The 15471-nt window shown below is 40.6% G+C and overlaps 1 protein-coding gene across 12 annotated transcripts in view; it reads right to left on the bottom strand.

The window, feature by feature from the left end:
* Nucleotides 1–15471, bottom strand: part of LOC5567272 — a 286367-nt gene that overhangs the window by 27825 nt on the left and 243071 nt on the right. For 9 of the 12 annotated variants that reach the window (XM_021850247.1, XM_021850248.1, XM_021850252.1 and 6 more), the window contains one exon: nt 8770–11022. The exons of 1 other annotated variant lie outside the window; for it this stretch is intronic. In XM_021850247.1, the coding sequence (XP_021705939.1) occupies nt 8770–11022 (2253 nt within the window). The remainder of the gene's footprint in view (nt 1–8769; nt 11023–15471) is intronic. 2 more of the 12 variants (XM_021850251.1, XM_021850254.1) reach the window with 2 other exon arrangements.

The following is a 15471-nucleotide window of genomic DNA, read 5'->3' as shown; positions in this document are numbered from 1 at the left end:
AGAAAAAATGGAAACATTTTGATTTTCCTGTATTCTGATAGAAATGCTGGAACGGTTCTGATGAGTATCCTGGAAGGATGCTAATGAGAGTTGTGGAACGATACTAATAAGATTCCATAAACGATTCTGATAAGAATTCGGCATTGAAAAGAACCCTTTCTTTTTTGAGAGTCCTGGGAAGATTTATGTTTCCACCATGATTCTGACAAGCATCTCTGCTGAGAATCATGAGAGGAGTCTGATGTGAATTCTAAACAGAATCCTGAGAGAACTTGTATGAGAATCTTGCGAGGAATCTGATATGACTCCTGCGATGATTTTGATGAATTCTGTTCAGGATCATAACAATATTCTGATGAGAATCCCGCCAACAAATGTATGTGAATCCTGCTAAGAATCCAATGATAATCCTGAGAGGATACTGATAAGAGTTCTGTGAGGGCTGTGAGAGAACCCTGAGCGGAATCATCAGAAACTTTCTAGGATTCTCATCCTTTCTTCCAGGATTCTCAATGGAATCAAAATTTCAAAAATAAATCATTGGAACATTCTTACTATACCTGAGTTTTAGCACAATGATCGAACTAGTCCAAAATACTCAAACTTAGCTTTCGATAGTTTTATCTTAACAAAACAATTGGATTTTGTATTTCTTGTGATGAGAATTTCTTCAAGTGTACATAATTTCATCTATTGTTGAAAACATGAATTTTAACTCTGAAACCAAGTATCGAGGTTACTGAACCAAAAACCTAATTGGCTCCTATACGCCAAAAATGTCCCAACTTTACCTCTAAAAGCTTCAATTTGCTGAAGCAGTGTAATTTGATGTTACGCATGATGGGTGTTTCTTATGATAAGATTTGGTCTTTTGGAACAAAAAACGGAGTTCATAAACTGGACTTAAAATTGTTACCTATATTCAGAATTACCAGTCAGGCTTCCGATTGTTATCTTTTGTCGAATAAATATGATTATTTTTGACACAGTATAGAAATCAACATTTGATTTGGATTGTTTCTCCGGTCTCCTGTATCTGAACATGCTAAGTGGCCTAGTAATTATTGTGGCTCAAAAATATTCCACATGAACTCGCATACATACCATATTCACATACTTTCAAGAATCGCTGATGGAATAGTAGGTGTACACTACATTTTGGGCCGTGTATCCGGATTGGCCACCGGTATCCAAATCTTTGTGGATGCATTTGGAGGTACAACTAATCCCCTACACAATACTGATAAAATTTTGAGAATTGTTCAATTCAGTCATATGATCAAAAGAGAGCAAAAAAAAAATATCGTCCACGACTTTTGAGGGTTAATCTCAAAATTAGCTCAAAGTGCATGTGTCCCATATTAGAAACGGCTGATCTGGATCTTTTGATCATTGCCCAAGTAACAGTGGACAATTGTAAGTAAAACTGCCTAGCCACGCCGTCATAATCATCAAAGGTGATCTTAACACACATGATGATTTGGAGGAGGTGTTTAGACCGACTTTTGGAAATCTCAACGCTCACTGGTTGACGAACGGAACGGCCTACGAATATGGCCTTTAGTAAAATCTATTTAAGCCTAATTGTACTACCTGTTTCTGATTTTCGTTTCTCCGAATGCCGGTCTTCGAATGTCATTTCCACGAATAGCTCATATCCCCGAAATGTTTTAATTGATTTTCATCGCTACCGGGTAATAGTTAAACTGCTTTCAAACTATTCGTCATCGAAAATGTTTAGTACCAACGGCCATCTCGAAATGATCTAAACTAAAACTGGCTGCATTTCAATAAGATAGTGGATTTGACGAAACCTCTCTTAGGGACTGCTACAATACAGTGGGACTTTTAGTACCGCAACCCTAATTGTACCGCTTAGAAAAATAAATAATATAACGATTGCCAGCTGAAGTTGAAGAACCGGTCTTTGATCCTCAACTTGCACATTCTTTCGTTGATCGCCCACCACCAGATCACGCGCCTATACATATCACCAATCACTATAAAAGCTGTTCACTTTTATGTAGGGATTGGGATGGAAGCATCTTGACGGACGGACGTGAGATGGTTGAAAGGTGGAATCAGCACTACGATGAACACCGGAATGGCACGAAGAACACTGGCGCAGAGGGTCACAACAGTGGAGGAAGGGACTACGTCAGCACGGCGCATGAAGTGAACCAACCTGTTCCGACATTGAGGGAAGTTAAGGATGACATCAACCAGTTCAAGAAACTGAACTGGGAACGGAGAAGTTGGCCGCCTGTCTACACTGGCTGATTATCAGAATCTGGGAAATGGAACAGCTGCCGGAGGAGTGGAAGCAAGGGGTCATATGCCCCATCTACACGAAGGGCGACAAACTGGAATGTAAAAACTATTGTGCGATCACTATCCTGAATGCCGCCTACAAAGTGATATCCCAGATTATCTTCCGCCGTCTATCACCAATAGCAAATGAGTTTGTGGGAAGTTATCAAGTTGGTTTCATCAACGGCCGCTTGACGACGGACCAAATCTTCACTGTTCGGCAAATCCTTCAGAAATGCCGTGAATTCCAAGTCCCAACGCATCACCTGTTCAACGATTGCAAAGCGGCTTATGAACGCAGGTAGATCACCTTTAGGTGGTGCGTTACGAGGTAAGATCTACCGGGACAGCAGGGATGAAAATTATGTATAGTGGCAGCGCACGGCTAAGGGTAAGTAACGGTATATGTTGGATAATATTCTTTGAGGCTGACAGCAGCGACATTCTACTACCCTTAGTAGGGTCGGGTGACTCTGGCCTGAAACGGCGAGTGGGCTAGTGGCGCAGGCTGCCCCCGTCCTGTAAAACCGTGGCAGGCCTTAGAGTACGTTTCAAATCCGTTGTCTGGTTGTTCCAACTAGGCGGGAGTAGGTTGAGGTGCCATTACCTGACTTGCGCTGATCCGGCTCTGAACATAGTACCCCATAAAGGAATATGTCAACCCTAGCATGGCCGCCCTGCTTGCATAGATAACCATGGGATCACAAAGGCGATAATTCCAGCAGAAATGGATAGCGGCTTTTAGGAGGACTCATTAGAGATGATCCATCAAATCAAACAACTAGCGGAATGTGAAGGAAAGGCTTCTGGACCCATCAGTAACCGGCTAAGGTTCATGCCAAGAAAAGAGGCGACCAACATCAACTTAAGTGAGATCAGTGTGGGCACTGTGACGACGGCAGGCACTGGCCGCTCCAGATGGTGCTGTGAGGTGATCGATGACCCGGGACAAATCGAGGCCATGGATCTTAATAGGGAATACCTCCCGAAAATGCAGGTAGCTGCTGAGAAACTCGATGTCATCATCGAGTTTGTTATACAGGGTGTTCGCAAATTATCCGAACAGCAAAATATTGGAAAGATGATCTCGCATTGAAAACAATGAAAAATCAATGTCCATGTACCTTGTATAATACATCTATATGTTAACATAGAATACAACTTTTAAAAAAAATCGAAATGATTGCTTGTTCCTGAGATAGGCAAATGTAAATTTTTCGGAGACGTTTTTCCTGAGGGCCGCTAGTCATACTGGAGATGTGTTATCCCTGAAACCTAAAAGAGATGAATCCAAATGTCTTATTATTATTTGAAGTAATCTGCAGTTTAGTGGCTTCAACTTAGACTGGAAATAGAAAATTGTACGGTTCAAATCCAGTGAGTTCTATGCACATTTCCCTTCCGTCATAAAGCTCGGAAAACAGCTCCCTTTAAGAATCCTCAATACATTTGGGTTGGTTTTGCAATTAGTTGAAATCGGAAATTTGTCAAACTTACTTCTTACGAATATAATAAGCCAATGTTTAAAACCATGCAAGAATATTGAATTTATTATGCTTGATTGTACAGAGCCAAGTCTTCAAAGTTTGTACGGATAATTTTCGGACACCCTGTAGGTAAAAGCAATATCAGCAAAGACTTGAAAACAAGTGTACTGAAATTGCGATACTCAGTTCTAGCTGCAAAGCAGGACTACGAGAAAGCCAAGGAACAACTTGGCAAGGTAGAAGGTAATAGAGACACCAAGTCGTATCAGACCGAAGTGTTTTCATTCACAGGCAACGCAAATTTATGTGATGATATTATTCGACACGCAATGCGAAAGAGGGGACCTTCCGAGGATGAATACGCGACGAAAAGACGTATGGTTGCTAAGGGAAAGGTGACGAACGCAGCAGTCCTCCAGAGCGGAAAAGCTGGCACGAGCCAAGCTCCGCGATCAAGAGGACATGGCAACAGTGGAGAGGCCAACACCTAGCCTAAGGCCAAGAAAAAAAATCCCCGGTATCAAAACGGAAGAAGCGAAATACGCCGAGGTTCTGAAAGCGATGCGAAGCAAGGAGAAGCTATCGCCATTGGGCGCAGTTGGGCGGAGCATAAGGATTGGTGAAATGATCCTAGTCTTAAAGAAGGACGCCAAGGAAAAGGGTGCAGTCTATAAGAAACTGGCACAAGAAGTACTTGGCGACGAGGTTGATGTAAGATCCCTGACTGCAGAAGCGACTATCCAGTGTAAAAATTTGAATTATGTCACCGATGCAGCGGAGGTCTCGGCTGCCCTCAAAGAGCAGTGCGACATTGACGTAGCCGGTAAAGCCATCCACCTTAGAAAGGATAGGGCACCCAGGTGGCGGCAATCAGGCTGCCGGTTAGAGAGGCCAACAAAGCGAAGAACTTGGGCATACTCATAGTAGGCTGGTCGGTTTGCCGGTTGAGCGTACAACAGCCTCCTGAAGTTTGCTTCAGGTGTTTCGGGAAGGGCCATAAGTCGTGGAATTGCAATGGTCCCAACAGAAGTAAGATGTGCAGAAAATGTGGCACCGAAGGCCATATGGCAAGCGATTGTAAGCAAATCGCTAAGTACCTAATATGTGTCGACAGAACAGACAACGGAAACTTAACGGGCGGACCCAAATGTCCGGTCACAAGCTGAGTATCAAAGCAGACAATACGGAAGTAACACAGTTAAATTTAAACCACTGTGATGCAGACCAGCAGCTGCTTTGGCAGTCAGTCTCGGAAACTAAGACCCACGTGGTGTTACCATCGGACCCATACCGCATACCAGCCAACAACGGGAACTGGGTTGCGTATAGGTCTCAACAGCTAGCAGCTAGAGGCAACGCTGCATAGATCAAGGAATCTTCCCGGATGTATGGAAGCGACAGAAATTGGTGCTACTACCAAAGGCCGGGAAACCTACAGGTGACCCGTCGGCGTATAGACCTATCTGTCTAATAGATACGAAGGGTAAGTTCTTGGAGAGGTTGATCCTTTACAGGCACTATGAAGGTACAGACGGCCTGTCCAACAACCAGTTTGGATTCAGAAAAGGTAAATCTACTCTGGACTCAGAAGAATGCGTTCCACAGCGCAAGCTGGGAAGCGATAGGCCACGCACTTCACCGCCTCAAGGTACCGGTGCAGTTGTGTAATCTTATAAAAAGCTATTTTGAGGGTAGGATTCTATTGTATGACACATAAGAGAGGTAGAAAAACGTTCGTATTACCGCGGAAATACCTCAAGGTTCAATCCTAGGCCCGACAAGACTGAGATGGTGGTATTCAACAACCGCAAGTCCGAGCAACGGGCGCATATCTTGGTAGGTGATTGCACCATAGAATCCAAGCAATTCCCTAGGCATCTTAGGGTAATGATCGATGACAAGCTCAGCTTTGTTAGCCACGTTGAATATGCCTGTAAAAGGGCATCTACCTATAGCGGCGCTTTCGAGGATGATATCCAACAACTCTGCTGTAAACGCCAGCAAACTCAAGCTTCAGACAGGCGTTGCGCTATATATACTAAGGTATGGAGGACAAATCTGGTAAAAAGCGTTTAGAACGACCAGACTTCTAAAGCGGTTAGAAAGCACGTTTAGGATCATTTGTCCTTAAGAGTAGCAAGCGCATACCGACCGGTTTCAAAAAAGGCCGTGTGCAACATCCCGGACGCTTATCAAGGAAGATGTTCAATGGTTCAACCAAAGAGGTACCAGAGGAGTCCGCAACGCGTGTAAAGAGGCAACGCTTAGATATTGGCTGCATGAATGGGATAACTTCACTAAAGGTAGATGGACCCATCGGCTAATACCAAATGTGTCAGTTCGGTATAAAAGAAACCATGGGGAAGTGAACTTCCACCTGACGCAGTTTCTGTCAGGACATGGTTGCTATTGGCAGTACCTGCATAGGTTCGGGCAATCAGAATCTCTTGCGTGCCCCAATTGTGATGGTGTGGAGGAAACACCGGAACATGGCGTGTTCGGTTGCCCGAGTTTCATTGCACACTGGGCCAGGATCAGAATTTAGCCAGACAAAACCTCTAGTGCTTTAGGAGTGCATTTTTTCGGGTTGGTGTCAAAGGAGACTTATCTTGAATTTGTTTGTTCTTCAATTTGATGATAAAAGTTAGTTGGAAATTTCGCCGCATAGGTGGCGCTGCGATGCAAACTTTTTTGTTTTGCGTCCTAGAGCTTTCGCGTTTAGAACGTGTAAAAATACGACAAGTTGTCGAAGACACCAAAGTTCTAGGACTTCAAATAACAAAGTTATGGTAAAAATGTGTAAATCACTTAAATTTTACGTCTTTTCTAATTTTTACGTCAAAATCGTAAAATGTTTCATTTTAACAACCATGCGTCGCTTAATTTCGATAACATGCATGTAATTTATGAAAAAAAAAATCTTATTTTTATATAAATATTCGAATTTTGGAACAAATTATTGTAAAAATATGATAATTTTTAACATAACTTAACTCAAAAAGTTGCAAATTTTTGCAAAAACTTATCAGTGATCCCAAATACGCTATATTTCATCTACCAAATGTCAAAGTTTGCCAGATGTATATTTTGATATATATGAGATATCTGAATTCAAAATAACTACCGTTTTCATATAAATAGAATAGACTTATTATCAATTTTATCATGGTACTACAAGATTGTTAGACACATTGCGTCAGTCAAGTTTTATTAATCAAATACTTTGTATTGGTCAGGTGTTACAGTATCTAGATATTTTCATATTGTTGTGTGGCTCTTATGTCATCTCCAGCAACTGTCTAATTAGAACTTTGGCCTGCTATAATTCATTTTTTACATCCTGTTATGACCGCATCGAGACAGTTCTCTCTGACATAAATCACAATTTACAAATCACTAGTGTCAAAATAAAAGTATTTGATTAACAAACCTTAACTGACACAATGTGTCAAAAATATTGTAGAATAATGATAAAATTAATAATAAGTCCATTCTATGTACATGAAGAGATGGCTATTTTGAATTAAGATATCTCATATATATCAAAATATACATCTGGCAAACTTTGACATTTGGTAGATGAAATATAGCGTATTTCGGTACATTGATAAGTTTTTGCATAAACTTGCAACTTTTTGAGTAAAGTTATGTTAAAAATTATGATGTTTTTACAATAATTTGTTCAAAAATTCAAATATTTATATAAAAATAAGATTTTTTTTCATACAGTACATGCATGTCATCGAAATTAAACGACGCACGGTTGTTAAAATAAAATATTTTACGATTTTGAGGTAAAAAGTAGAAAAAACGTAAAATTTAAGTGATTTACACATTTTTTACCACAACTTTGTTATTTGAAGTCCTAGAACTTTGGTGTCTTCGACAACTTGTCGTATTTTTACACGTTCTAAAACATTGCCGAAGACGCGAAAGCTCTAGCAAAACAAAAAAGTTTGCATCGCAGCGCCACCTTCTTCTACTTCTATCTGGCATTACGTCCCAATTGGGACAAAGCCTGCTTCTCAGATTAGTGTTCTTATGAGCACTTCCACAGTTATTAACTGAGAGCTTTCTTTGCCGATTGACCATATTTGCATGTGTATATCGTGTGGCAGGTACGAAGATACTCTATGCCCTGGGAATCGAGAAAATTTCCTTTACGAAAAGATCCTCGAACAGCGGGATTCGAACCCACGACCCTCAGCATGGTCATGCTGAATAGCTGCGCGTTTACCGCTACGGCTATCTGGGCCCCACCTATGCGGCTAAATTTCCAACTAACTTTTATCATCAAATTGAAGAACAAACAAATTCAAGACAAGTCTCCTTTGACACCAACTCGAAAAAATGCACTCCTAAAGCGCTAGAGGTTTTGTCTGGCTAAATTGTGCTCCTGGCCCAGTGTGCATTGTTGTGAGAGATCGCATGCTCGCCACATGTAGAGGGGACACGTCCTTGGACAATATAATCTAGAGAATGTGTGCGGATTCCGAGTACTGGAATGCAGTAACTATGGCTCTCACTCACATTATCCTAGAATTGCAACGCCGACCAAGAGTCGCCTGCAGCGGATTAGCCCTGCCGAGGCTGGTCCCCTGTAAACATTGTTTAAGTCGGAGAAGGAGTTTGCCTAGGCTACTTATGCTACATTTGTAAAGTACTGTATGCAATGAAAAAGTGTTGTCCATGTCCGACGAAGATTAAGCTCTACAATGCGACCGTCAATGGTCTTACGCTATGCTGGACTTCAAAAATTGAATTATATTGATTGTACCGCCTTTGATCAACCCTGAAAATAGAATGTATGATATGAATGGACTCAAACGCGTCTATTCAATATATTTGCACTGAATTTATCGATTGTTATACTATTGAGCAGTTTCACATTTACAGATATCGAGAGCTTAATCTATACATGTATGTGAACGACATCAACTCATCTAAGACCCACGTTGGACAATTACTCTACCTTGATTGGTCGTGCACTGGGTGATTCCACTGAAGATGCTGGGTGCCGCCAGCATAGCCGCTGCACTTGGCGCCGTCGTTGTGGTTGCTGCCGTCGTTGCACTCGCTCCGTTCAGCGTCCGCTCGGTTGGTACCTTTACCGGTGAGTCACTCACCCCCGTTAACTCGTCCAACGCCTGCGATGCACTTGGTCGCCTTCGGATAGGACTCAGAGTACTCTCCGCCAAGGAGGGATCATTCTCGTGCTGCCGGGCAGCTTTCCGCCACTTGTTGCCCCATTTGCTTGCCGCGGTGATCTTCTGCATGGTCAGCTGGGTGAGGTTCCGTTCGCTATTGTGCTTCCAGCGCGTTGCCGCCGGCGGTAGCGCAGCACACTTCTTGAACGGACTCGAGTTCTGACTGGATTCTGTTGAGCTTGAGGACGTGGTTTCATCGTAGCTCTGCGAGGAAGCACAGGGCGGTTTAGATGAGGGTTTGGGGACATTCTCAAATCCTAGGGTGGTTTTGGACTTGGAATGCTTCTTAGGGGACTCGCTTTCCAGGGGCAGATTCAAGGTGATCTGCTTGTCCCGTTCCTTACGGTTGCTGAGCTCTTTGGCTGTCTTGGGTACAATCTTGATGGGGGTTTTGAGCTGGTTTTGGACCTCCTTTTGAACTGAGTGCACGACGCTGGACGCTCGATTGAGGCTGTTTACGTGCTTGGGTCGATTCAACACGGTGGTTTCGGACTTTTTACGGGTGAGCTTTTTGGAGACTTCTTCTAGTTTTTCCGAGTCGCCGGTAGATGGCACGTAGGAGCGTTTGATCTTTTCGTTGGTGGTGGAGCATTTTGTACTGACAGTGTCTGAGGTTTTGATTTTGGTTTTGGTGTGGGTGTGGTCAGTCTTTTTGGTAGTCTCGGTGTACAGGCCGTTGATTGAGGTCGATGCGGTACTAATGCCGTGTGTGGGGATGGGTTCGACGGGGACGTGTTTGGGAGTTTGTTTCGAAGGGTTTGGCGGAGAAGGGTCTTGAGGTTTTTGTGGTTGTGGAGTTTTGTTAGATGGGATTGGGATTTCTTGCAGGGAAGGGGTTGGAGTTAGTTCCATGATTGGCGTTTTGGGAGAGGGAGGAACAGGAGACATTTGTATGTTGGGTGGGGTTGGAGGGGCAGGGAAGGTTTTACTTGGAGTTTGTGCTTTAGCTTGGCAGTAGAAACATGTTTCAGATGGGTTTCCGTTGTGTTTGTGTAGCTCGGGGTTACAGAAACAGCAACTGCTACAAGTTTCTGAAGTTTTTGGGGCTTCTTCACTAATCGCTGGAGTTCTTATTGCTATAGAGGCGGGGATATGGTGGCTATCGAGTGTGTCGGATGATGTGAGGTTTGTCCGATCATCTGGTTTCAGTTCGTGCCGTACAAGTTCATGGTTGTCAAAAGTAGCATTCAAAATGGCAGATCGTAGCGATCCAGGTGATCTATCGGTTAGTTGACCGAATAAGCTTTGATGGTTGTTATCTGTGAGCGGTGTCCGGTGGATAGACGTTTCGTAGTACTCTATCTTGGACTGTATAACCTTACAATCGGCCGTTTCGTAGACATGCCATGCATTTTCCTCTCGAATCTGGTGATAGGGATACAATGATTCGCTGCAATCACAAGGGTTGTCTACGTTTACCTCTTTTACTGATTCGGCCGTGGATTTCAGTTCGTTGGCGTTGTGACCTCCGTGCTTGGCAGACATTATTTCTTTTTCGATCTGCACTGGGATGGCGAGTTCACGGGATCGAGACATTGTTTCTTCGTGTATTTGTGGTGAAGGTTTCACATTGAGACTGTCGGTGAAACAGGATTCGTCTGAAAATTCACCACTGGTCAGTTTACGGTTACATCCGTTGGAGTAGGTTGTAATTGCTAGCTGGTTGCCATTACTACGCATAGATTGTCCAACCATTAACATGGAATCGTTGTTGCAACTATTGTTCGATCCGACTGTAGCAGCAGTCGACCTTATATGATCAACAGACACTACTGACCCAGAGGTCAATGTCGCCGGTGTAACACTGATATTTACACTTTGATGGTGATGGAAGTGATCAACAATGTGATTCTGGGTGTCATGCCGTATAACTCTGCTATCACTGTTGCGTGCAATGTTGCCAGTTACGATGGTTTTTACAATATTTCTACGCTCATGCTGTTTTGCGGTTAGGTTCGAATGGTGATGGCCATTGACTTCTAGTGCTCCGTTCACCACAACTGGTGAACGGTGAACGTCTGAAAAATGGGTGATGCGTGTATGTTACAGATGCCGTCAAGGATTGTGATGAAGTAGGAAACTCAAACGAAACAAGTCAACTTATACATTTTTATTACATAATATAGATCTACTAGGACTAGCAATCTACCAAGTATCATTCAAACATAGTAAAATCTATACAATCTCATCTCAACTACCAAGCATGTTACGACTAGAGGTCTACAACTTATTGATTCATAAATGTCCTGAAATGTAGAAAAAAACATGATTGATCGAGTATTTGCTTGTGTCCACAGTCTCAAAAAACAGGTGCTGTTATCACATTTTAGTATAGGCACACACAAAACTACACAACTAGCATTACGTGAAAGAAAAAACGAAAAATCAGCGTTCCAGTGAAGTGCAACAAACTAAACCACGTTACCCCTGAAATGAAGAAAAAAAAAATTAAATGAACAAAAAACGAGCAAAACAGAAAGATAACACAGATTAAGGACGACCGGATGTACGACAAATCATAATTCAACTGAACGAAACCAGGTTAATTCCTCGCATGGAGTCACTGTTGACCTAGTCTAAAACTGTGTTGGAAAACAAACTTTCGCCGCTCACCCTTCTTCTGGTATTGTCTTCTAGCACGCATTTACTGCTGTAAAGCCCCTGCTGGAAACGGAAACTACGAGTTTCCAAATTTGAAATCGGTGACTGTGGCGCGCGGCACCATAAAACTGCCATGTACAGTTGTGTTCAGAATAATAGTAGTGAAAGCCGATTTTCATACAAAATGCTCAACTTTGGCATGCTGTAACTTTGTTTCCATATGAGCAATCGGCATGAAATTTTGGCAGTGAACTACAAATATGCTCAATTTCATTATCACAAAATTTGAAAATTTTCACACTACCGGCTAAAAAGTTAAGCACCAGGTGAAATCGCTCAAAATAATAGTAGTTTTAATAATTTAAATATCTGCTGTATTTTGAGTTTTAGAATTTTTCTTTACACATCGTTTCAACCATTTCCACCCAAGCTTTAAATGTATAGACAAAACAATTTTTTACTTAATTGTTGCTGAACAAAAATTTACAAAAGAAAAACTACTATTATTTTGAGCGATTTCACCTGGTGCTTAACTTTTTAGCCGGTAGTGTGAAAATTTTCAAATTTTGTGATAATGAATTTGAGCATATTTGTAGTTCACTGCCAAAATTTCATGCCGATTGCTCATATGAAAACAAAGTTACAGCATGCCAAAGTTGAGCATTTTGTATGAAAATCGGCTTTCACTACTATTATTATGAACACAACTGTACTCCGAACATTTCACCCTACCCGTCGGTTTCGTCGTTTCTATTCAGTTTAGAATGTCTATGTCAGTCTGCCTCTAACTAAAAGAAGAACGAAACTTTCACATTTGTATTTCAACATTACGGTATCCACAACGAAGTGCGTTCCTTGACACAGAAATCCGCCATCCGGTGGTAATGAAGAAATATGGGAAAACGATGGATAGAAATGCTTCTCGTAATACATTTTTATCTGTTTTTTTTTTCAAGAAAATTGTAAAAAACGTATAAAAACGTTTTTCGCTGTTTTCGTTGCAATTTTGTGCGGTTTTCAAGACCATTTTTTGATTGTGCGATATTTGCCAGAAAACCATTCGCCAGAATGTATCATTTACCAGAAAATTATTTGCCAGAATGTACCATTCGCCAGAAAGTACCATTCCCGAGAATGTATAAGTGGGTGGTTCTATCCTAATACCACAATTTTGGGTCATTCGGAAGAATATATTGCGGGGAATAATGTCATTCGGATAACTGGCGTTCGGTGATATGATATTCGGGGGTACAACGTTCGGGTAAGAATAAACCAAACATTTTTTTAGTGATAATGGTCGCTTACATTTCAGTACATGAAAAAGTATTCAAAAAAGAGTCAAATCAGAATTCTCCATTCTTCATGTATAGAATGTTCTTATTAATTTTTCAACTGTCTTATTTGTCAGAAAGTTCATGAAAGTTGTAAACGTAACTTTGGTTCGCGAGTGGAGGCATTAATTACTTCATAGTACAGACGGCACAATTAGTTGCAACGTATATCGAAATCTTGTAAAAATCCAATGAACTAGCCCTTAAGACGCAACAAAACTATAAAGAACAGCTTATGGTGAAAAGAAGAGAGAACCACTTGTAACATATTCCAAAAAAAAAAAAAATATTTAATTGAAACTGAAATATTCAGAAAGAAAATCGTATGGAATTTACTAATTATAAAATAACAATCTCATGCTGTAACATTTGTATAAAAATAGTTGCAACGTATATAAAAGTCTCGTAAATATTCAATGAATTCGTCCATGAGAAGTCACAAAACTTTGAAGAACAACTTAGGTTGAAAATAAGGGCAAATATCTTGTGAATTCTTCCAAACCATAATACCATTTTACTGGGACTACATATATTAAAAACCATTACTTTATTATCCGTCATTCTGAATATCGAATCTTTACATAAGTAAGCAGTATCTTTCATACATAGTGGAACAGATTCCAATGAATGGAATTGTGATTCTATTATATGTTTCCTTCTTTCTAGTTTCACGGTCCCAAAGGATTAAGTGCTGTCTTTTCAATTCATACTTATAAAGCTTCAAATGTTGATGTTGATCGTTGAATGCACGAGAAAACGATATTTTATGAACCGTAAGGAAGTCATGTGCACCTAGTCCAACAATTAGAATACTAGAACCACAATACTCAAAACGGATATTCTAAGCTGGTTCACTAAGTCAACTGGAGATGGTGTCCAAAATACCCTGTACTTTTTTAAGTAACTAACAAAAACAATCTCACAAATTTTTTAACGTTCTGGCTCGATTATTTCTCCTACAATTGGTTAATCTGAAAAAAAAAAAAAAATAGGGGACGCTCTATTCTGGGGAATGGTTTTCTGGCGAATGGTACTTTCTGGCAAATGGTTTTCTGGCATATGGTAATTTCTGGCGGATGTCCTTCTGGCGAATAGTTTTCTGGCGAATGGTTTTCTGGCAAATATCGCACAATCCATTTTTTAGGTCGAAAAATAACCAAATTTCTGAAATTATCGACGAGAGCCAACTTGTGCTCTGTCATAGTTTGTATCACATGCAAAACATATGTTAATTTTGTCCTTAAAAAGCTTATTGAAGGACTTAAACTTTAATCAACACGTAGGGCAAAACGCCCACCCCTATTTCATAACCAAAACAGCCGTTTTAATTCAAATTCTACCAAAAGTAATGCCACGTTGAAGTTACGCGCAAATTGGAACCTTACAAAACCCCTTTTTTCGCATCAGCAATAACATCTGAACAAACGTCCGGATGTATGCAGCATATAAGTAAGCATGATGAAGCATGATTGTGTGCGTAGGTTTACAGCACGAGTAACACCGAACTCAAGCGGGGCGTTTTACCCCGCAAAACAATACATATGCAGTTAAGCAAACATTTTTTGAAAATTGATTTATAAACCCCAAAAGACCTAAAATTGAAAACTGTTTCTAATATTTCATAGAAAACATGTGTGTTTATCCGACCATAACTAAAAAAGAGCATAAAACATTGTTTTTCACACCTAAAATCGCTGCTTTCCTTAACGTGGGCATTAGGGCGGTTCAAAATTTAAAAGTGTTTGACAATCATATCTCCCATATGTTCCTTACGATGCTTACCATAAAAGTAGTGTTCAATGAAATTTTCAGCTTTCTAGGTGGTGATTTAAAGGTGGCCCAAAGACAATGTAGGTTCATATGGGAATTACTATGGAGAAATTTTGAGATATGATCCAAACACGCTAGTACTGTAAGGTAAGTACAAATTCATAAGCCCAAAGTAAAAACTAATTCTTCAAACCATAATAAAGAAATTTGCTGAAGAGAGAAATTCAATCCGACGGATAGCAGAAGAGATATTCATGATTTTGTTTGCTATTATTTAGCTTAATATGGGATTATAGTCCTGCAAACATGTACAGAAATCCCAAACAAAATTAGCTCAAAATGGATTTGTTTCTTCAGCAACGTCCTTCGTTAAGGTTTGAAGAATGAGTTTCCAATATGGGATGATAAGTTTCTATTTACATTACAGTACTAGCGTACTTGGAACATTTCTTAAAATTTCTCCATAGTAATTTCCATATAAACCTATATTGTCTTTGGGCCACCTTTAAATCACCACATAGAAAGCTGAAAATTTCACAGAACACTATTTTTATGGTAAGAATGGTGAGGAGCATATGGGAGATTGGATTTTCAAACATTTTCATAATATGAATCACCCTAGTGGGCATATTACCCCCAGTCCCCCAACACCAGTTTGGATTGGAGTAGGACAAGCTCAATGTTGTCAGAGTGGATTGAAAATAAGCAAAGATGTTTTGAGAAGCTGTGACCTGTAGGGTTTAAAACAGTATTTTTTTAAACACT

This window comes from Aedes aegypti, chromosome 3, assembly GCF_002204515.2.
Source record: "Aedes aegypti strain LVP_AGWG chromosome 3, AaegL5.0 Primary Assembly, whole genome shotgun sequence".
Taxonomy (NCBI): domain Eukaryota; kingdom Metazoa; phylum Arthropoda; class Insecta; order Diptera; family Culicidae; genus Aedes; species Aedes aegypti.
Note: the sequence above shows the minus strand (reverse complement) of the source record. Positions and strands in the feature narration are given on the sequence as shown.